Below are 24,408 nucleotides of genomic sequence, written 5' to 3'. Positions count from 1 at the left end.
AGTTAAATGTTATTCATTTTTAACACAATTCGTCTTCTGTGTTTATTTCTAGATGATTCACGCTCAGAAAATCTCCCGGGAAACTTCCTCCAGTTCTTCTAGTGGAATACCGAGGTGTTCCACCTGGCAGACATACTGTCCCGGGTCTGCCCTGGGGTTTCCTCTCAACACTTCCCCATGATGATGTCCAAGACATATCCAGACATTAGTCTCCAAGGCTGAACCACCCCCCCCCACCCTTTACAGCCTGCCAAAGTGATCAGGATTTGGTGCCTGAAACAATACGGACCAAAGACTGTTGACAGATATTTGCTGGAGAATCAATCCTAAGTGAAGGAAGTGACACTGCAAATGCACCTTCATTCCAACAACCTTCTCAGAGTTGAACTAACCAGATCACTTCTCTGTTTATGTCTACAGAGTTTGAGCTAAACCCGCCGCCAAGTCTGCACCCTTGTTCTTGCTACTCCATCACTCCCCCCTCCTCATGCTAAAGGCCCGTGATGCTGATCTATGGCAATCCATTCCGCCGAGGTTTATTTAAATCCGGCTCAGTCGTTTACTTTACTTTGGCCTTGTCTAAATAGAGCTTGCCACCACTTTTACGCCAGCTCGGCACTCAGTTAGCAAGGTAAACAGCTCTGTGACACTGGAGGAGGAGTGGGGCGGGGGGGTGTCAAGATCAGAGGAGAAAAAGATGCACACCACAATCTCCAGCATTTCCTGTCCGGATTTGTTTGTGCTGCTAAATTGCCTTGCTCTTCAGGATATTCACAGATATTCCCTCATTTTGATCGCTGGAAGACACCTAACCCAGCCCCAAATGACCCGACACCACACTTTTGCCAATGAGTACTGACACTGGAGTACGAGTAATTAATAATACCGTATAAACCGTTTCAATTTCTCAGCCCATGTTCCCTGAACAAACTTTTCAAGTTTGGCCTGAGCCATCTCTGTTGTCATTGTTTCCGCCACTGGCTCAAATGAGATGAAATCTCAACGGATCAAACGTTTTAAAACGGAGTGGAAGCATCGAAACAAATGGACAATACATAACACATTGTGGTGGTGGTCTTGAACGTGAGTGTTTTTGCCACATACTTTGTGGAAAAATCTCCAAAGAAACATCATATAATGACTGTGACCGCTGCTCATGGAACTCGAGTCTTGCATTCCGACCGGATGTGAAGAGACGGACAGAGTGTGGACTGCTTGGATTTGAGACAGATTGAGTTCTCATGACTACAAAGTAGCGTTTTTACTGTCACCAACTGAGAAATGACAAAACGTTCCCATATGTTTCTCCATCACAGCTTGATTGGGTGCATTCCGTCGGGGGGTGCGTGGAGGACTGCGAAATTTAACTAAAAGTCTATCTGGACGGACGTAACAAAATAAATGTTTTCATGCACATAATATTGTGCTGCATTATCTGATGTCCCCCCATAAGATGGCTCTTATTAATATAATATAAATAACATAATTATAAATTGTTGAATTTACGGAATCACAATATATCGCAATGTAGCCCACTGTTGTATCGAGATACGTATCGTATCGCAAAACACCTGCCAATACACAGCCCTAATAACCTAATTCAGTTTTCATGACTACGATGATGATACAGCGGAATAGGCCAGTATCCTGATTTCAAGTAGCGGTTGGTCATGATGAAGTGTTGAACACACCAGGGTTTGACCCGTCAGCCAGGGACAGGAAATGGCGAGCACTGTCCACGACAAACGGAGTCGGGAGTGGGATGGCCACTTGAGGGTTTGATAAAGTTTGAGTGTCGACGCCCATCGTGACTTGGAGGTGGAACAGTGTGGAACGGATGCTACTTCAGAAAATACTGCCCACACTACACCGATCTGGAAGCTGTAATCTTTTTTGTTTTCCTTCAGAAGACGGGAATGGAAGTCATTAAAACATGATTACACATGGGTCTTAATGAAAGGGCAATTAAAGGCAAACTTTGACCAGACTCATTAATTCTCATTCAACACCAACACACCGTGCCCGCAGTCCTAAAGCCGACTTCCCCTTCATTACAGACAGCATGGTAATTGCCTGGTCCTTTAATGGACACTTGAATCATTTTCCAAAGGAAGAAAGAGGGGGGTGGGGGGTGGGGTGGGGGGATCACGTCCAAAGCACATCATTTGCACTGTTCTTATTTGTTAATCTCATTCCATAATGAAAGTTTCGCCACAAATGATCTTTGCCGAGCCTCAAATACTGACTCCTCTATTGTCGCCCCCTCTGGGCTGTAGGGCGTTCGGTCCTGGCCGCGTTCCTGCTCTCATCTGGTTAAGGTTCAGCGACTCTCGCAGAGTGTCACCCGCAGCTGAGAACGCAAAAAAAAAACCTATTTCCACAAACAGAGCGCTTCTGGTCGCCGCTCCGCTGCGAGAGCACAAAGAGCCAGTGACAGATTGTCATAAGTGACTAAGGCGGGGTGAGAAAAGAGCTCCAGAGGTTTGAGAATTGCTAATGTGGAACACATGAAGCCTGCGCCGGGGCTGTGACCGCCAGATTTCATTATGCCACTTCTGTCCCGGCTCATGATCTCACTGCTCAAACATGCAGCGCGGCCCTGAGTAACATCGCTGCTCTGCCACGCTCCGCAGGAGTTCACGTCCACGACGGCAAACTCATCACCCTGCTTTCTTTTGCATCACCTAGTTCGCACTGCAGGTACGTACATGAAGGGTTAGGGCACGCCTGCAACTCCCACTCTGCAAGTTCAAAACGACATCAAACTGTATAATGAGTTTGTTTCTTTTTCTCAGTCATTTCAAGTGAGGAGAATATAAAAAGACTTGGCCCACAATAGTTTGGAACCCAGCCTGTCGAGGAACCTCCAACAACGTGAGCCAAATGTATCATTCGTCCTTTCAGAACTGACATCACAAAAATGGTTGCAAAAGACAAGCAGTTCTGGCTGTGTTTGAGTGCCAACTTTAGGGGCGTCAGGGCCAAAAAAACATGGCTCAGTCACTGTTATTTTAGTGAGGCAAACCGATAACATGCAAGATACTGTCGAGATACAAGTCGTCACAAGTCCACAGATGACTTGTCTGAGTTGTAGACATGATGTTTAATGGTAGCACCACTATAATCACGAGAGGCGGAGACACGTCCTACAGGACGAGGACTCACGACCTGTTCTGGCATTCAGGATGAGTCTCGAACTGTGATGTTCAACTGTTATTGACACTAAAAGACTGCGGGGGGCGGCTGCTTTTCAGTCAGCCGTTTGAGTGACACATTTCAGGCTACATTCTTGGTTCCTCCTTCAGAGACACCAGATAAGTCCGACTTCCTACCGTCACACCTTCTTGCTCTGCTTCATCAGGAATCTAACTGGTTGTCTTCCTTTCCATCACCAAAATTCTTGGTCCAACTCTCTCTTTTCTCTTCAAACTTCCCCAAACATCCCTCTGACACTCATGTCTGATCTTGTCATTTCTGCCAATTTATCTTTGATTTTTCAAACAGCCAAAATTGGAATCAAATTTACCATGTCTCTTAACAACCCGAACACCCTACAGTCTTAAACAAACTGCGTCACCACCTGTGAACTTCAACACTCGGGCTTCACTCGCTCCCCTCAACTTAGTTTAGCTGTCAGCTCAGGACAAACACGGACACTGCTCGAATAAAACACACCCTCATTCGTTCACGTTGTACCCAGGGGAGGTCGTGTCTACCAGATGTATTTTATCCGAGCATTTTGTGGTTTAAAAGCTGCAAAAAACAGCCTCTTTTTATAGACTCGGGAACTATAGCCGCTTACCTGTTCCCATATTAATGACTTCCTGAATCATTTTAATCCCCATCAGGCATTTTGTAATAGAAGAAAGAGTTTGTTTTACAAGTGATGTCGCTTGTTCTCCTGATAAGAAGACGGCCGTCGACTGGTGTCGAGTCGGCGGCAACAGTTTGCCTCCAAATCCCTTCACGCTCACGTCCCTTATCATGTTTGCAAACACAGAGACCTCAAGCTGTTTGGACAAGTAAATAACACTTTTGCAGATTGTTTGGCTAAGCTCAATGGGAGTTGTTGACTTTTGGAGCGTTTTGCTTAATTACGGGTCCCAGATTGTTTCAGGTCTAATGGCCTCATTACCGCTGAATAAATTAGCCTAATGCTCACGCTGTGCTAGCGCGTCCTCCGCTGCACGCTCACGCGGGGGCTGGAGAACGGAGCCGGGCGGAGACGCAATAGATCGGCAGCGGGAGGGGGGGAAAGAGCAGGCTGAATTTGAAGGGTTGACTTGCCGATCTCTCTCTGCTGGCCGTCATACATATGCAGGCTGGCAGATCACACTCTGCCCTCCTCCAGGATCAATGTGTTTTCCTGGCCGCAGCCTTGATCAGGCTCCTCGCAGTGATTAACGCAGCTGACAGGCAGATAAGCGAAAGCATATACGGACTGCTGTGTGAGTCGAAGACATTCCAGAGCGACTCAATGTCAGGAGTAATTTGTTTGTCTAGACTGAACAAGTTGGTCGAAGCTTGTCCTTTCTGCTCAACAAGTCGATGCATATTCGCTGTAGGACTTGATGTTCCACAACTCTGTCTCTCACAAATCCTCCAAACAAATGGCCTCGCTCCCAAACACTTTTCAACAGCTCAGATGAAACAATTCCGTCAGGTAGATTCTTGTTTTAATGATTTCCTTCCCTGACTGAAGTAGATGCAACAAAACAAGTTGAAGGTACGACAGATGAGAAATTTGCCTCCTTACAGCAGCCACCGCCATCTTTGTTATGTTGAACGAGCAGAAAACAGCAACCTGAGATGCACATCAATAAAACCATTCATGAGAAAATATATTCACTTTCTTTCTCTGCTGTTACGATTAATGTCTTGGTCAAGACCTCAAAACTGACTGAGATCAGCGAACACTAAGACTAAGTCCAAGTCAAGACTTTGTCGACCCAATACTGAGTCACGATCAAGACCAATGAGGAGGGCTGTGTGCGTGTGAATCTACGGTCGTCTATCTACACAGCCCACCCTCACTTCCATGACGTAAAGTATTGACGTTGACAAAGTGGACTTTTGCGTCCTATACTGACGCCAAAGGCAGCCTCCCGCGTTGCATGTTGACTCACAGGCGTTTCAGCGTGAGGTCTGGAGGAGTCTTTCAGAAGCTCTCATCACTGAGTGTCAGTTGTTAGAGTCACAGTGACTGAAACACACAGCCGTTTGAGGGACTTAAAATAGCAATCGGCGCGTTTCATGTAGAGTGAATGGAGCGCCATCCCATGGCTTACCTGACCCCAACCTCTGTCTTTCTTTTACGCGCTGTGCAGCCGCAGGTCAGGATATGCTGCGGAGGGCGGAACATGTGCTTCAACTGAAAACCTCATGTAATAACTTGCAACACTGAAGGCTGCCCTCGGCGTCAGTATAGGACGCAGAAGTCCACTTTGCCAACGTCAATATATTAGACCAGGGGAGCGAGGATGGGTTGATCTATGTGTGTACTTGATGCAATGACCTGGCAACCTGTTGCTGAACAAACTTGTGACCCGGAAAAGTGCAGAAGGCGGGTGCATGTGATCCGGAGTAGAAGGAACCTTTCGACATGTTTCTTACACTTGTTCTTACTCTTGTTATTGAGACTGTTGACAAACTTGTAATAAAAGAACTGTTCAGAGAACATTTAAAGACTTTCGTAGTCGTGTTGTTTGTTTGGGATCCCCAGTTGTAACACTCGCAGCCGACTTCTCTCACATCCGCACTCACTAACCCTCACCGAGTCCACCATCTGCAGCTGTTTAACAATTAAACTGAGGGACCCTTCTCCGGTGAAAAAGTGGATCCTAGCACGCACACGTCTTTTCCTGAGGCCCCATCGTCTGCCTTCCTGAGTGAGGTATCGCTGAGCAGACCTGGGGGTGAACGTTACACTCTCCCGAGCAACGATGGGATTTGGATTAACAAGGAGAATACTTCACTGTCCCTCTCTGTAACACAGAGAAAAGCCACCTGCCTCTTTCCAGCCCTGTTTGAAGGAGTTAACAGCAGAAATCTGCACCTCTCTTCACCTCTTCTCCCACTATCGTGCACATCTGTCTATCTTTCATTCTCCGTTAGAAGGGAGTTGATTTAAACCTCACGCTAACTCACCAGGACTTTGTTCTATTTATTTTTCCTCGGCTCCCCGATGTGATTTATTCAGCTCACATACGAGAGGCCTGTCAGTGTTTGATCTTCTTTGAGATCTTTATTTCACCACTGAGAGCCACCAAAGACATAAAAAGAGAGATCATTTGTCTGAAGACCTTTGGTGCCTTTCTATCTTTAAACAATGTGGAAGTGTACTCAAGTCTGTGTAAGCATGATCCAAGACCACAACAGAGGCCTGTGACTGGACGAGGAACCGTGCTGACTCTCTATGTGGGTCAGTGTGAGGCACCAGGTTGTGCGATAATAACTTTTGTTAGACGCAAACACCACTTTTTCCCCGAGACCATCGTGCTCACCTTAAGAAAGGGCAGCAAACCTTAAGGTTATGCGTAAACACACCTATCTAGCAAGGGCTCATTTAAGCATTTTGGCGGCTTTAAATCCCCAAATTTGACCTAAACCACAATACGGATTATGAGTGTAAGTGCTCAGCAAACATCGGTGTCGGCCTGGTGGAGTCGTAATTGGGATCGGCCAAGAAAAATGGAGCAACCCTAAAACCAGAAGTTCCTTTTCTCAAGGCTCTGGCAATGTGAGTTGTTGCCGTCACCTTAGCCCGTCTTTCACCCGATCTCAAAGTCTGGTATCTTCTTCCGTGTTCCTCCGGCTAATCACCCTCACAGCGGGTCTCTTTCTTTTTCACGCTCTCATTATTCAACACACATCCGACTGATCTCTCCCTCCTTCCCTCCTCAGAGCATCCCGAAACATTCTCACAGCATCCCAAAACAAGGACAAAGTTGTAATCCATTTACTGCACCCCTGTCAACAGATTCCACACAAATAATCCTCAAAGACTGACTGCCGGGTGAAGGTACTACCAGGGGACAAGGGGGATCGTAGTGGCAAGGGGGGGAGGGAAATTAAAACGACGGAAATATAGACGGGGGATGGAAAAGAAAACAGGAACTTGTGTCACAGTTATTTGAGTTTTTGTCACGCAGGTGGCGCTGGGGGGCTCCGCGGGCCTGGGCAGAGAGACAAACGGGGCCCGTGTAAACCTAAAAGAGGATTAACCCTGCCGGAGCGCTTTAATGAGACCTGAAAGTGCCGGGCACAAGAGAGCCTCACTGATTGAGCTGCGCTACACTGGGCTCCCGATAGTCCGCCGGCCCAGTGGCCCAGCAGCGCTTCGGCAGCCCTGTGGCCTACAGCTGCCCGCTCACACAGAGCCACATCAAAGCAGCCTGTCTGGGAGAACCCCAAGATGTGCAGAGGTGGAAGGGGGGAAGTCATGAGAGAGGTGTAGAGCGTGAGTGAGGGAGAGATGGGAGGAGGCGGAGGGCGGCGGGATGGAGGAATCCCTTATCTCCTCCTGAGAGGATGCTGCTCTGCGGTGCAAGATTGTCTGGAGCTGCCACCTGTCTCAGGCATCTTTGAAGGCAACACTAAAGCCCGTGATGGGCCTGACCTCCTTGAGATCCCATTCTTTTATGTCTCTCTTCATTTTCTGTTTTGCTACCCCCCCCCGCACCGACATTCCACTGCGTCTAGCTCACACACTCCTCGACACCTCTCTTCCCTTGACTTCTCTTCCGCCGGTGAGTGATAAACACGGAAAAACCTTCTAATTACTCCGCCTTCCTCCGTTGCATGTAGAGCAATATAAACTCCCGACCCCACCAAGACGTGCGCAAGATACAGGGTTGTTTGCCGAAGGGATAAGAGCGCTTATCTTCGCTACAATGTGAGGAGAATTCAAAATACATAAAGGCGCGCGGAGCTTTGGAAACACGGGCAACAAGCATGTAGAAGCGCCTGTAATAACCCTGATTCTCCCAAAGCACTCAGAGGTGATTATCCTGCTGGAGACTACGGGGTAGCAGCAAGGAGAATGGAAAAAACGGTCGTGATATTGCAGCTTAAACTGTCTGGCTAAGTAGAAGCCCCAGTGAGCATTGAGTCTTCTTGTTTTACGGTATCACATTTACTTTTATTGTTGCAGCCTCCATGTTTAAGAAGCAGCAAATCTTGGTTTTAAGCCCTCGCAACAACAGTGTCATTACTCCGCCGTCCCCGCGAGGATCCACTGACTAAACACATTATTTGAATAGATGTAAAACACGCAAACAGATGTTGGGACAGCGATACCAAGAAATGCTCGCAATTGTTTTTTTTGGGGGGAGTTTCTTAAGATCCCTGGAAATTCTGCTTAATGCTTCTGCCGGCCGTCATGTTTAATCACGTCATTGTTAATGAGCATTCTGCTTGAGATGTTCCGTTCGCACGCATCAGCTTTGCGCTTCTAAAAGCACCACATGACTTTAAGACGGTTTGAAAGTCTGCAGCCTTGAAACTTCGCCTGGCCTTCTGGAATCATCGCGCACTACAAAGCGGGCACATGCATGCGAGAGTCTTGCAGCATGAGACGCCTCTAATAAGCTGTACAAAAGGGGATCATCTGATTATCCCTGGTGTGTTGGAGCGAGGGGCCACAGCCCAGCACACAACCATGTTGTTCACTCTGGATGAAAGGGCTTGGATGGAAGGCATCCCTCTCCATCGCCTGCAGTATGCCCGGGGCTTTTTTGTGCAGGCGCCATGCCGAGGGACAACTTCTTGCCACCACATTCAAAACACCAGTGTTGAACAACACTTACTTCGCGGTCTTTGATACGCCTCGGTTCTTTGTGAGGGAACATTCGACCTCAAACTCAGGCCGCCCCCCGCCCCCCACTCGCACCCGCCTGTTCACTTTAGAATTGATCGCTCCGGCTCTTTCTGCAACTCTAACACTTTAAAAAATGAATGGATCGGTCCACAGCAGCTCGCGCGGCCCGATGAATGTCCGAGCAGGAAATACAGTATATATGTAATTACTTGAACCGTCCGATTGATGTGCAGATCACGTTCACCTTGGTGACAGCTGGCTCATTCAGTTCAGTGGTCAGCGGCACTGTGGTATTAAGACAGACGGACCGACGCAGGGCCTCGCACGCTATGGCCCAGTAGACCCGAGATCAGCTCGGCACAGCAGTTTGGTGTTTAACCCCTGTGACTGGATAACCCCCAGCTCCACCGCACAATAAAACCAGAGGGGACTTTCTTCACCCTGCAGCTCAATTTTCTCACTCGCGTCTCCAGCACACACAGCCAGAGTGACCCCGGCATCAGAGATCTTGGGTCGGGCTCAGACACCCGCTTTACTTGGAGAGATAAGAAGGAATTCTTCAGGTGAGAGTCCAGGCCTTTTCTGCCTGGAGCTTAGAGGTGTTGGACTCTGAGATCAGCTCTGGACAATAAGGATTTTGAGCGGTTTCTCACTCCTGTCAAAACAGAATCTGCCAAGTCAAGACAGTGCACAGGTTACTGAACTAAACATGCAAAGCCGATCTCATCTACCTCCACAGGGTCCTGCAAGTCAGCCACTGTCCCCAACTGACCCCTACCTTCACTCTGTCCGCCAGCTCAAGAGATCAGTTTTCCTGCTCCCACCTGAGTATCATCTCCATCCACTGCAGCCTTCCACCCAAACTACCTCCTTTCTCTCCTCAAACGATACCGAACAGCACACCCCCCTGCTCAACATCACTTTACCGCCCCCCTCTACAAACACTTTTTATTTAAGCAGATTTAACCTTTAGAAGTAACATTGAAAAGAGCAAGCTCTTAATTCTTCCGTGAGTGTGTTCACTCCGGCGACTCCTGCTGCCACTGACGGACGAATCGGCGCCCGTCGAGCCAGATGCCTGCACTGCACATCCCATTCATTCACACTTCAGGACAATTAAGGTCTTAAAAAAACACTGCCTCATTAATCCACATCTCAATCCGTTTCTCTTATCCGCCAGTAAAGCCGAGTGCATTAGCGTCGTGGTAAGAAGGATCTGCACGCACATCCAGTGTTTGCCCAAGAAGAGTCTTAGCCGGTGTTAACAATGGGGGCGACGCTTCCTTAGTGCCTCCTCTTGTCGACGCTGAAGTGGGTGTAAAATCCAGAGTAAACACAAATCGCAGGCCGTGGACACCAGACTAGCAGGAGCTCGGAGTGTGTTTGAAGAGACTTAGCCAGAGCAAAGAAGCGCCCCTCCGCCTCCCACGGCTTCATCAGTCCATTAACAAGCCTGTGGTCAGGTGCGAGCCGGCTGCAGGTGTTGTCGCGTTTAGCCACATTAAGCACTGACAGACACCGATACCAAGAGTAATCGGATTTGCCGGGATCTGCGCGGCGTGGCGTAGCCCGCTGTGCAAGCGCAGCACAACGGCGTAGATTCCCCTCTCCATCACAAGAAAGCACACCTGGGATGAGTTTAGGAGATGACAAAAAACACCCATCGAGAGGGGCTACCTCTGGTGTTTGTGTGCGTGTCCACACTGCCGCGGCTTTTACACCTCGAGAGACGCCGCCGACGTCCACTTCAAAGCCGGCGAGGAACGCAGAGCCCAAGGACTTAAGAGGGAAACCCTTTAGTTTTGCTGACCCGCGGACCACAGGAGCTCCTGGGGATTGAGCTCAGCTAGCAGGTTCAATCAGACAGAATGTGGCCGCCGCCTTCGGGGACACCCCCGCTTCCTCGACACCTGAGGCCAGGCAGAGGTGTTTTACAAAGCGCCACTCTCATCACAGATCATAAGTCTTCTTGAGAATCACAGGAACAGGAAGAAAGAGGTTAATGCCGGGGCCTTGTTTTGAACAGCAGCAGAGGCTGGAGTTGTAGTTTCAACTTTGAAATGCAGACTCTTGTACAAGATGAATTAGATTTGTTTTGGGTCCTTTTATTGGATTTACTCCTCTTATATTGACATTATTTATTTATTTTTTGACTTTTTTTATCAGGACACTTTTATTTTCAGACTTTTTTTTTGACAATTTGATCTTTTCCTTCTTGATTTTTAAACAAATGTTTTTGATTTGATGTCCACTGGACTGGCACTGCTAGTTCACCCCACAACATCAGAGAGTATAAAGGGCCATGAAGCCTTTTCTCTGCCACTTTTGATCTCTTCATTGGAGCCCACATGACCCTCAGTAAAGATTGACCCGCACTACAACCCCCTGGCTTCAGTGGAGTGGAACCTCCGGCGCTCCAACCCGCACGCACATGCGAAACGAGAAGTGGCAGTGCTGCTGAGTTAGGTCAGCATGTAATGGGCAGTAATGTTCTGCCCTCGAGGGTCCTGTCTACAACACTATTACCTGCCTTTAAGTAACCTTTCCCTTGAAGAGGCACCTTGGCGACTCCCAGCCACCGAGCAAGAGCGAGCACTAACCAATATACAGGCTGGATAAATAGAGTTACAGTGAGTGGTTGGGGTCTGCTGGATTTTTCATTACCGCCTCTGGATTAAAATCTCGCTGGCCCACTCTGCCCGACCCGATTCAGATCCAATTTGCCCAAATTCTACGAGCCATCGCATCAAATCCTTGTCAGCGATCAAGTCCAGTCCAGAATTAACCTCTTAATAAGCCTCTCACTCCCCAGTCATCCCTCTCCCGTCCCCTTCTCCCCCTTTTTGTCACCACCGCTGCCTTTGTTTTCAGCGCTTCTCCACTTGTGCCGGCATGCTTCTCGCACCTATTAGGTTGATCCGTTTTTTGCTGTTTTTCTTCTGTGGCTGGTTCCAGACGAGAGTGAAATCAAACCGGGGGATGATGAGGTTTGACTCTGCGCTGCTCTGCAGCTTTGAAGTGATGAGAGAAAGTGGAGTACTATGTTCAGACAGGCCCCTAATGAGGGAATTAAGGAGCTACGCTGGCCGCTCCCGAGACCGACTTCCCAGGCGCACGGCAAGTTTGAGTGTTAGGTTTCAACAGCAGCCTGACCATGAGGCTTTCTACTCCAGGCAATGACACGGCTGTAGCTGGAGAGGAAGACTCGCCACCGGCTTGTTCGGGCCTGGATTCTTTCAAGACTACTGAGAAATGTACTACTACTACTTAAACGATCAAACTTAGGATTCTTGCTTCAGACTTTTTACATAATTGTGTTGTATTACAGAGAACTTGAAACAGGCTCAGCGTGGTTTGAGAAACATGAAGAAGTAACGTTGAGTCTTTTCTGTATGCCACGGTCAAGTCATAGTTCGCTCTAAAAACAAGGTGTAAAGGCTCCAGTTGGGTTTGGAAAGTTACGGTAGTGCATCTACCTCTGAGTAAAGTAAGGCCACTGATGTCATGAACCGACCTCTTAGTTCGCATTCTAGACAAAACCGACAACTATTTATCTTCAGTAAGTGACACCCTCCACAGACCCTACAGCCGTGGAGGTAAAATTTGAGGGATGTTTGGATGTCTGTGGCTCCACTAACTACATATTCAGTCCATCAAAAACACCTCAACTTGTGTGGTTTATATTCATCGCCACATGCAGGGAGACCATTTTTTCACTTACGATAATGAGAGTCAAGGTAGCCATTGCGAGGGTCCATGGCGAAGAGAGTGCCTCTGTATGGGAGGGGGTGATCAGTCAGGTGGGGCAGGGAACCATGAAGCTCCTTCTTGAGCAGGGAGGGACGATCTTCTGTGGAGGTGGACGGCTCCTCCGTCCGGGTCCTGTCTGGACCTCCTGGCGTAGAGGTCTGGGAGCTAAGGGCATTGCGCCGCTCTCGGATGTACGGCGTGCTGGCACTGTCGTCTTCTGAAAAGACATGCAGAGAGGATGAAGCGAGGGAAAACAACAGAATAGCAAAGAGCATGAGATTCCCCTTTATGCTGCTCTTCCTACACATGCTTTCAAATATATGAAAGGCCTCAAACCCGGAGAGGCAGTCAGATCACGTAGAGACGCCGGGCGAAGAGAAGGAGTGGAAGATCAGTCTTGTACACCTGCATCTTACTGGGCATTATGGGTGGAAAGCTGCTCGGGTTTGCCAGATGTGGGGGTTCAGCAGCCGACAGTGTTAGAGCAAACAGACACCCTGGATGAAAAAATCCCAACCTCTTCATTCCACACAGCCGAGGCAGCATTTCCCAAAAGTCTCCTCTTAACTTCGGCTCTGTCTGTTCTTTTACAAAGAAACGGAATCCCACAGAGGAAGCAACAAGGGCTTTCTGCCTACATTCCGTGCTGCCCATTAACCAGCGTCATGGGTTGTATCAACCCCACCCTCGTCCTCCCGCAACCCCCCCCCTTCCGTATCTTCTCAAACTAAATCTCTCTTTCTCTGACTGAGGGCGAAATTGGGAGGTGTGGCGTCTCGGAGGGAAAGGCTTCCTGGCATGCTGGGCAAACAGGATAAATGTGGAGTTGAGTTCAAGCAATGAGCTACACCAAGAAGACATGACCCTCGACTCACGGCCCGACCTTTGCACCCAGGGATCAGCTGGACTCATGACCGGATATTAGACATTTCACTTTGGGGGGGTTACTCGGGTACGAAATATGAAACGGGTAACCTCATGTTTTCAAGTCAAGTTGATGATTCATATTTGAGTCTTTTTTTCTTCAAGAAGAAGGTGATGAGCAGTCTCTCCAATAAAGAACATTAGTGTCACTCTGTTGATAAATTGTAGTCTCATAAAGAAACTTCAAATGGACTCTTCAAATTGTCCTTGTTTAGATGAGAGTCCTTGTGTCAGTGGTGGATTTTGGGCAAACCCTGATTTGACCTTACTCTGACCTTTGGCGGGGAAGTCTGCGACAGTTCCTTCCACTCAACCTTTGATCAGAGTCACACATCCCCGCAGAACGTGTGACATATCGGATCAAATTAACATGTTTGACTCTTGGTATTTCCTTTGGAGGAAATGTCGGGGTTTCTGGCTTGGTGATAAGGTTTGGCACCTGGGACCAGCCATGAGCACGTCAGGAGGGCACTATAGGAAACCACAACACTCCTCTAGTCCCACAAAGAACATGGACTTTAACGGGGATCGGAAAAAGAAAGAAGTTGGACTACACGCTTAAATATCTGACCTCAGAGCTAGAGAACGTCATGACAACCCCTTCACTTTGTGTGTGAAAAGTGTGAAGGTGCAGGAGAGTCTGGGCCTCTTCATGTTGGCTGCTGCCTGTGAGACCCAATCTCAGACGGAAGGAGGAAAAAAGATGGCGATGGATGCATTGTGGATACAATATTCAATGTGATTTGCATTATTTGTTCAGATTTAAGTGGGACATTTGAAACTTAATCTTTTGTCATTGACGGCCAAAGATAAAAGACCATGAAACACCAGTGGTACTGTTGCCTCTGTCTCTGTGAAGAGTCCAGAGCAAAAGGAGCCCAGCAAACTTCTGAACGATGAGAACTCTGGCGGTGCACGGCTCCCCCACTACGCAACGGCATCCAGCAGCCAATTAAGACGAGAGAAAAGGGGCCAGATTAAAGAGCACTACCTTAAAGAGCTCCACAATAATGCTCTACCACTTCACAGAATAAGAGAAGCGATAAGAGAGAGGGGGAGGCGAAGAGAGAGAAACAGAGAGAGTGAATAAAATTGGAAGAGGCGAAGAGAGAGCAACCCACGGGGTCCCCGCTTTCATTCCCCTCACTCTCCCACATCTATTACCTGGACTCGCCGCATCCTCGCCGAGCAGCCCTGGCAGCCGACACCAGGAATCTTAACGTGGAACTGACAGGCAGAGCGGCAAGCCGCGCTCATCCTCAGAAAATGACAGTGTCAGTTATGATATAAGTGCTTAATCCCATACTGCGCAGCCCGTGATCTTATTAAGGGAATAATGGCACTTATACGGTTAAAGCGGGATTAATAGGTCTGCCCGAGCAAAGCGCAATATTAACATAAAGGGATTTCAGAATTGGGTTCATCTCCTGACATGGATTGAAAGTCAAGACTCAAAACCGCGCTGGGAGCCAGCGCTGCCAGGACGGAGCGAGGAAGCACTCGGCGCTAGACAGATTCCGCCTTTATCAAACTTTGCTTTACATCTAAGAAAGTGATGAAAACAGTCTACATATTTATGAGGCCGCTTGACTTTGAGATGTTTTTCCAAATACATCAGCTTAAGATATTGCAGCAGCAAGAAGACCTTTGGGTGGTGGACCGGAAAAAATTGACTTTACTGATTAAAAAGTCATTTCAAATATGCCATAGGATGCTTGTGCTCGGTCTTTGCTGCACTGGAGCTCCTCACTACCAAACCCGCCAACTTGCTCAAAGAAAATTGACTGAGCGAGTCAAGGAGGGTGATCAGTCCCATGGCTACACGACTGCTCCGAAGTCAATCCGACATGAGGAAAACAGGTTCTCCTCAGCACAGAAGAGTGGTCCTTCACGGCAGGACACACTGGTATACGGGTCGACCTTTAGCGACGTGAGACTAGTAATGTCAGCGCGCCGTCGCCATCAGACCAGAAGGACACCACCTCATGAGACAGACCGTAAAGGACCATAAGAGACTGTCATCGTCCTCAACGTCCAGCAAGTCTTCTCCTACCCCCCCACTAGCGGATACAACCACTACACCCGGGAAAAATTCTGGGAACAACCCTGAAAAGCTAGCTTATTTCAGAACTGGATGGTTATGAATTTTTGTATCGCTGTAGATGCTGTTACCACTAGGGTTGGTCATCAGAATTGGGTCCTATCCAAAATGACTAGATCGGGTATTGACCGCCCGATCCGATCCATAAGCCCACATATCCTCAAATCGACAGGCTGTAATGTCTTTTTGAATGAAGCAGTTCACATCCATTAACATCACTAACAACTTTTTGATGGACACGGTGTTGGATCGGAATCGACCGATCGTCAAGGCTGGGACGCATCGTATCTGAAAAGTGGTATGGATCCATCTCTAGTTAGCACAAGCGCGATCAGCAGGGAAGCCACCACAATGATACCCCTCCACGGACTGGCCAAAGAGTGCAACACAAAGTCTTACAAACTGCGACGACAACTGAGAACCAAGCAAAGCGCACTTGACTTTGCAGGGCGGGCGAGTCTAGCTTCACCTTAAGGGGCACATCGACGCGGTCGCAGTGTTGGGATCACTCAGGAAAGTTGGCGCAGATGTTTTGCACCGTTAAAATCTCTCAGCTGCACATGACAGAGACAGCAGAAGGAGTTTGTCTCTCCATCGGTGACAGCAAACTCGGCAACTGGGGAAGGAAAACTGGGGCGTCGTGAACGTTAACAACAAAACTAACTTGTGTTCTGAGGGTCTGATTCAGTCATTTCCCACTGCAATTCCCTTTCCTTTCTTGTCAAAGTGGGCCCTCGCCCCCCCACCGCTTGCCCTCCACTGCAATGAACTGACTCCAGAGAGGTCAAGCGGCAAATGGTTCAATCGCAGCAGTGTCACAAAGCCACCATCCCCCTACCACGGCCAACCCACGAGGGGGTTCATCAATGTGCAATATACCATCTTAGGGGGCTTCATTACTCCAGTTCATCGCGTCTTAAATGGTTAAACAAACACTCAGGGGTCAATTGATTTCAAGGAGTGGTGGAAGAGTAGTGGAAGCCTCCTCACTTTGAAGACGCTGCTCCTGTCAGGTATCTGTCAAAGCCCCACTCATAAAAACTCTCAAACTTTTAAAAAGTTTGGCCGTGCAACACTTCGTCCAACTTTTGTGTACACGCCCCGCAGACCCCTTCCATTTTACCTCCCCTCATTTTTCATTCCTCTTTTATTTCCCTCTCTTTTCCCATGGTTGCTGCATCCAGTCCTCTACCAGTTTGCAGGTCTATTCAGCCCAACACAAAAGCAGCAGGCCAGTCCTCAGCGGACCAGAGGAAAGCATGCCTCTCTCAAAAAAAAGAAAAAAAGAACTATCCCGCGCACTCTCTATGGTGATTGAATTTCTTAACATCTTTTCAAAAAGCGCTTAAATGCCTGGAGGCGAGAGGAAGAAACAAGCTAATGGTGGATGGGGAGCACTGAACAAATTTCAGAGCCCTTTCCTGCTCGCGTTTGAGGTTGAAAGCGAGCTCCTGCCTTTCAAGTTTCAAAGTCCTCCTTCCTCCTGCAGTGTCACTGAAGGATTTGAAAAGAAGGTAATTGTGCTCACTGCCGTCCTGATCAGAGAACACGCCCCGACTCTCGTATGTCAGGAGCTTTCTCTGCCCCTATAATGGTACCTGGTGCTCCGTTGCTGCATTCTTCCTGCCGCACCACTTTTTCCTCAGACACAAATGCCCACTCTGGCTCGCTCGCTCACTTCTTTCACCCCCAGCGAGCCACTCATTAAACCTTAAAGCCCAACTTTTCTCCCCTTATCCTCCTGTCTGAGGTCTCCATTATAAAACTCGAATACCTTCAGAGGGAAAAAATAAATGCGCTGGCAGGGCCTTTGATATGGCAATATAAAAGACAGCTTGGACACAAGGACAAAATTAAATCTTAAAAGAGATAATGAGATATGGACTGAGGCCACATCCTCTTGGAGACTGGATCAGAAGTCGAAGTTAAGGGTGCCAGAGCATTTGAAAACAGGCAAATAAAACACTGTTCCTGAGGTGTACCTCTACACGCCAATCTGTCTCTCACTATCAGCCCTTTGATTCGCCCTCAAGCCTCAGCTCCCGTCGGCCTCTGAGGCTGGTACATGCATGTTTCTGGGGTGCACACTGTGCACAGCCTCCTATTACTTCCTGTTCTAAAAGCCTTGACATCAGAGGAGCGTTGTACCTCTGAGCCACAGCCAGACATACGCTGCACTCCACCTTCGAACTTCTCAAAGCCCCGTTGTCAGTGGCACAAACAGGTCTTGGCTGCGGAGTGCGCGGCGCTACATCGCCAAACAACAAAACACTCCTTCAAAGCGTCTCTCCTCCTGTGCAATAATCGCTTGCTCCCTTTTTTCTTTCTCTTGCAAATCAACTCTCGCGAAAGACTCAGGACTCCCCAATTAACAATAAGGGGGAAGCAAATTCCAGCAGCTGGCTAGAGTTTAATAAGAGCACCTCTCCAAGCTGCTTAGGCTTACATACCTGATTCACCGGCCCTGGCACGGGCGCAATAGACGGAGGAACTCATTGGCGATTAGCAGGAGAGAAAGGCCGCTCAAAGTCTCCCCCGCCCCAAACAAGAGCATCGGGGGATTACGGCATTTGTCTGAGGTGCGTTTCCTTCCGCTGAACTTTGTTGGACCAAGAGAGACGGGGTGCTTTACCAAGAACGCCGGCACATTGTCGTGAGATTATCGTAAAGATCCCTGGATTCTAAAGTCTCGGACAAACGCGTCACGCAAATGTCAGAAGGCAGAATCGGGACATCATCCGGCTGGCTCTCTGTGGGAATGTCAAATTCCAGTCCGGAAAAACAAACAGAAAGTTCACTCTTTTGACGCCTCTTTGATTGGATTTCTGCGGTGAATTATTAAACCGCCACATGTGACTGATGTCGAGATGAATTGCGGCGAGAGCGCCGGGCAGGTCATGATGGTCCCCGTCCTGGTTAGCGGTGTGTTATCAGCCGCTGATTTCCCAGGCAGCGCCCACAAACGCCCTCTTTAATATTCATCTATTAAACCACTCTTGCATCTCTATTTGGTTCCTCCCCAACCCCCAGTTCCACGGACCGCAGTCCCGGCTTGTTCTCAGTGCCGCCGGGGGTCTGCTGGGACGCACCCAGAGCTCAGCATCTCGCAGTCCCAGCCTTCAGGCTGCGGGGCCGAGCAGGGGCAAATCAAAGCCCGCTTGGCTTCTTCCTTCTTCCCTACACTCACCTCAAATCAGCCTCACAGCGGGGTTGTGTTGTGCCAAGCCTCCACCTGCCCCCAGCTACCCCTCATTCGCCCATTATGGGCACCGGCTTTCCATAGAAAGGGCCGAAACCCCGCAAGCATTTCATCAGGGCCACATTGTGAGGGAGCAATGAGCTTGGCCAGATAGCGCTGAGAGCTCCGACTCCAAAATGCACGCTGATGCGTTTTTGACCACGGATAGTTACAGCTTTTAGGTTTTGCACTCACTCAAAGGGCACCTTGGTCTCCACTCTGAGAGGAATCAAACACCAAGAGATGCATTTGATCGAGGCTTCAAAGTGGAAAAAGTCATTCAGAGGGTGATTTAGCCAATTGGCTCACAGCCCGTATTAGCATTGAGAGTCACAGGGCGGCTGCGATGGGCCGTGACCTGCTAGCCTTCCACTGTCTTCTGGAACAATGTGAAATGAATTATGAGCGGTTTGTATCATTGCTCATTCTGGAGCGGCTCCGGGCGCGCGGCCTGCGCGGGGCATTTTTCCACTGGGCCTCAGCGCTGAAATTTCGTCTGACACGAAAGTGACTCGGACAAAGTCTGTGGCGGTCTGATTAGGCAGCGCTGGCCAAGAAAAGCGGACATGCAGCCAAAAAAAGAGGCGGGAAGCCAAGTGCTTCTGAAGAACAAAGTAAAACTGAACAGATACCTGTCGACATCCATTTCTCACTAAGTGTTATCCAACAAACCACACGACTGGCTGATTCAAAATCACCTGTCTTAGACGCCGTGTCTTCCAGAAGCATGGAACAGCCAACTTCTCGTTGGCTAATTTAACTTTTGACATTTGATATCGCAGGAATGAGAGGGATCAGCCATTTATCTGGAACGGGATTACCCCCCCGCCCCCGCCTCCGCCCCGTCCCCTCCAACCACTAAACCCTCTTTCCCACTCAGTCCAGATTCATTAATTTTCATGCAGCTAAGCACTTTATCAATAACTGGTGAACGAACACTTCCAGAGCACCCCCACCCCTCCACCACTCTGCTCTTCTATGCTACAACATTTTGAGCAAGGTTGACCATCCCTCTTTTCTGTTTGTCTTTTGGAATTCCTCAACATGACGTATGATAAACAACTCCACTCATATGGTGAAATCAGTGGCCCTGCAATGACATAGTTTGCCTTGAGTTGCACAGTCCCTTATTCAGCTCATGGTGCGCAGCAGGAGTCTCACCCCAGACCATCTCTGGGCCACTGGCGTCACCATTGAACCTCTGTTTGATTTTGGACAGGAGGAGGACGCCAGAGTGCAGAGAGGAAGCACGGTCGCTGAACTCCTCTTCTGACACGATAATAGAAAGTTGAAAAGTAGCGTGTGTTCCGCTTCCTCTAAATACGTCTTTCGTTCTCCGTGAGTGATGTAATGGACAATCCTCTGCTCAGATTTGCAGTTTTTTGGAGCCATCTTTGGTGTTAAAGTAACGTGGTTGAGTATAAGTTTGTTTGCTGGGTAAGGCAGGCAGATGACATTCTGATGAAACAGGGTAGTGTTGCTGTCAAGACCGCACCAACCGAGACCAAGACATGATGGAGACTGGAGAGTATCTCGACCAAGACAAGACCAAGACATTTCGAGGTTGTGACTGAGGCAAAACCAAGACAGTTTATATCAGGAGTCTCAAACTGCAGTGGGCGCAGGCACACACTGGTGAAGCCATTGGGCTCCTCCAGTCAGTTAGGAACAAAAACCCACACCCGCTGTGGCCCTTTTTTGGCCCTCTGATAAATATGAAAGAAAACAAAAAGGAAAAAAACGAACAGAGCCAGAGTCTTTCTTTTGCCAACTATGCTGACCAATTATGACAGTTTTGTCTGTCGGTCTTGACAAGTCTTAAATAGATATGCTGAGTCCACTCAGTCCAAGACACAAGACCAAGACGAGACCAAGAGCCTAAAAAAGTGGTCTTGAGACCAAGACCAATCTCAAGAACCTAGCATGGAGAACTCAAAAAACAATGTGGATATACTTTTTTTAAAAGTTGAAAATCTTTCTTTTCAAATCCAAATAGGACTGTTAATTTGGGCTATATCACGAAGAGGTTTTATGAACTGAACTGAAATGAATATGAACTGAATGGATGAAATCCAATGTCTTTACGTTCATCGTTATATTTTTCAGCTCACAATTCCCGGTTGAACTTTTGCAGCCGAAACAAAACAGCACATTCCAATTTGTCTCTTGTCTATATGGACTTGCTCTAGTGCTAGGTGGCGTGCGCTATTTCTGCAAAACTGAAACCAAAGCAGAGAAAACTATGGGGCCGGAAACAAATAACAGTCGACTAGGAGTCTGGAATACAGCGACATACACTGTGGTCGAAATGATCAACCCTCAAATAACCGGGGAGAGGAGAATAAAAGCATCTGCTCCGTCCAAGTCAGGTCAGAATGGCTCAGCATCTCCGGGTAGTAGTGCCGAGGGCTGATACAGAACTTTGCATTAGTCTGCTGAATATCTATATACAAGTTGGACCAGTGACTGCACCCCAACATGACGGATTTGGCTTCAATGAACTGCACGGCTGAGTCTTTGATGCGGCAGCTGGTAACACTCAGGGCTCTTTAACTGTTTTCTACCGGAGCATGACAATCAGAATTCCAAACCACAAGCCAACGCCATAAAAATAACACAACTGGCCCGACTGCGCCGCTTCCACAAAGCCGGCGCTGTTCTGGGCCGGCGTGAAGTCACCTGCTGCGTGGAACTGCGCTGCCAATCAAGTTCACGCTTAAATCTTGACACATTATTTCAGATCACATTTGGTTCGATGCTGGTTACGCCTCGTAGGTGCCAAGCCAGCCAACAAAGAGTGCCTTATACACTTGCTGCCCATCATTCGCCGTCTGAAGCAGAGGCCGGGCTGCGGAGCCTCGCTGGTAAAGCTGGCCCCACCCTCCGCCTGAGCGACACTCTTCACCCGCACCCTGTTATTACGGTGTCTGCACCAGGCGGGGAGCTGCTGATTTGATTATCTGACGACTGCCCAAGACCCACGACGGTTCAGGGGGAAGTGAGAAAGGTGACTGGTGAAAACACACAGCGCTTCCAAGACGTCTCACTCTGGCCATGCTTGAAGTGCTCCCAGTAAATCCCCACATTCAAAACGCTCCGAGGTGGAAACTAAAATCTAAAGTTAAAGTAAAAAAAAGTTTCTGCTGATCTGAGGTTGTGTCGCGGGGGCAGCATTGAAGGTAAAGAGCTCCTGCTAAGAAGCCTCCAGCTCTTCAGGAGGAACACCCTGATGTCCCCAGGTCATTCCAACACCTCACAAGCACCGAGTCCGAGCTTCTCCCCGGACCTCTTGGAACCACTGGTCAACATTTGGACCACTCAGCTCGAGAGGTTTCAAGTTCAGCTGAAATCTTTATTGGCCACGACTGAAACACTGGTTATTTACATGACCCTACAGGTTCACTAGCGCCTCCTGCGGAATTCCTCGAGGTAGTAATTCATGACTTCCAAAACCTACTCCAGTGATCATAACAATCACCTGACAAGCCTTGACCTCACTCAGAAAACACCAACCCGGTGCACGTTCCTCCGGTATTTATGGCATTTGTCGCGGTAAAGCGGCTTTTAAAGCAATTACACGGCGGACGGTAGATATAGAGTCCGGGCACACGACACCGGGAACTCCATCCCGAGCCTCCCTCTGTCAGTGTCTCATCACGTTTGACCCCTCCTGTCACAAGCACCACCAGAATCTTCTCACCTTGTTCGCCCTCTCCTCTAATCCCTGAATTACTTTCCCAATAATCCCAGGTGAATGTGTGTGTGTGCCGTAGAGCCGCCGCTTCACATTCAAGGAAGCTGTCTACGGTCGTAAAAAGGCTCCAGGCCCGAGGCTGTGGCAGGATTTAATCGTTGCGTGCTTGGGTTTTTTTTCCCCCACCTGCATCTCATTCAGGCCTCCCTCCTGCTAATCTGGATCAACTCACTCCTGCCTCTCCCGGGTCGTCTCCTGGGTTCCCATGTCTCTCCTGAATCTCCCACTGCCCCACATTCCCGCACAGCCTCCATCCAGCGTTTCTCCCTCTCCATCCTTCTTCTTCCCTCCTGGGCCGCAGCGGGACTGTTGGACTCACGCAGCCCCATGCTGAGCCGCTGCAGAGCCAGAGCCAGAACAAAGAGTCCATTGAGCCGAGCCGAGACATAATGTGGGCCGCCTCTGACAGCAGCGAAGATGAAGTCATGAGGTCACCAAACAGTTAATAATCGAGGGCCCTGTCGTCCTCCAGCTGCAGCGAATGTGTACACAGGCTGGTGCAGCCGAGCGGAGTGAGAGATGATGATGGTTGAGTGTCTGCGCTGGCGGAGAATCTGCAGCATGCAACACGTGTGTGTGCCTGTGTGTGTGTGTGTCCTTAAGAGCGAGGGGATGAAGAAGCTTTTAACAGCGTCATGTGATACTCCATGACAGTCAAAAATGTGTTCAGTCACTCTGTAAATACCAGGCAGGGAAAACTCAACCGAGAGAACGCCACTCTTGGCCTTGGCTCGCTTCCACATCAGGAACCCGCACGGGTTTGTGTATTGGAGACTGTCTGGCTGTGACGTGACACCGACGCAGGTCATGCACCAGGTGAGATCACAGATAGATGATGAGCAAAAATGTGGTGCGGGCCAAGGCTGTGAACTCGACCGACACGAGAGACTCACACTCGGAGAGTGTTAACCTAACAAGGCCCAGGATTCATGAGGCTCGACCGTCACTTGAGATCAGACATGCAGCAAGATTGGACCTTCACCACCAGACACATAATGACTTGTTCGCCGAGAAACTGAACAGTTAGTGGAGTTTTAAAAAAAAAAAAAGTTTTTTTTTTTCTGAAAATGAGTTTTCACCAGAGCCCTCCGCTTGACAAGATCAGAAAGAAAACTGTCAGCACTACTTGTTGCCAAGGTGGCACTAATGGCTACACTTTAAAAATACACTCTATATTTTGTTCAAACATATACACGAACTTCTGAAGTCAGAACCAGGACAAAACGGTATGAGAGATGTATAAAGCTGAACTGATGGGTGTTCAGAGGTCAGAGCACAAGCACAATTCCGAGTAAAAGTGTTCATAATACATTTTATGTCCCTCAAAATAAATAAAATACTCAAGAAAACAGGAGGAAAAAAAGTGTGTATACAATTTTTTGTGTTGTCTAGATATTCACCACTTAAAAAGGTCCTCCACTATTTATAATATATATTGAGAATCCTGAAATAAAATTAAACATTAAATAATATATTTTCTTCTGTCTTTTATTGTTGTCTTATATTAGTCCCAGGAAGTAATGTGGCCCCTTGGGAAATTAAATTGCTCACCCACCCTTGCTAATTTACTGCCATAACATAGCAAAATCTTTTAAATTTTGGAGATAACAAATAGATATTTTTGTAAAGTCTTCATAAAAACGTTTAGGACAGTCATGGGAATTTCATTCCTGGCTACAAAACATGCAGATAAATACATGTTTTGAATGTTAAAAACTCATTATTCACTCAAATATGTTTCACAAACAGCAGTCGAGCTATATTATCATCATTATGTTTGTTGCTGTTAGAATATTGTTGAAGACATTGTGCAACACTTCTTT

At 48.3% G+C, this 24,408-nt stretch overlaps 1 protein-coding gene across 3 annotated transcripts in view; it reads right to left on the bottom strand.

The window, feature by feature from the left end:
• Positions 1–24,408, bottom strand: part of gli3 (GLI family zinc finger 3) — a 120,105-nt gene that overhangs the window by 51,271 nt on the left and 44,426 nt on the right. For all 3 annotated transcript variants that reach the window (XM_053860871.1, XM_053860872.1, XM_053860870.1), the window contains one exon: positions 12,540–12,785. In XM_053860871.1, coding sequence (XP_053716846.1) covers positions 12,540–12,785 — 246 coding nt within the window. The remainder of the gene's footprint in view (positions 1–12,539; positions 12,786–24,408) is intronic.

Source organism: Synchiropus splendidus, chromosome 3 (assembly GCF_027744825.2).
Source record: "Synchiropus splendidus isolate RoL2022-P1 chromosome 3, RoL_Sspl_1.0, whole genome shotgun sequence".
In the NCBI taxonomy this organism is placed as follows: Eukaryota; Metazoa; Chordata; class Actinopteri; order Syngnathiformes; family Callionymidae; genus Synchiropus; species Synchiropus splendidus.
This window is presented reverse-complemented; position numbering and strand designations above follow the sequence as displayed.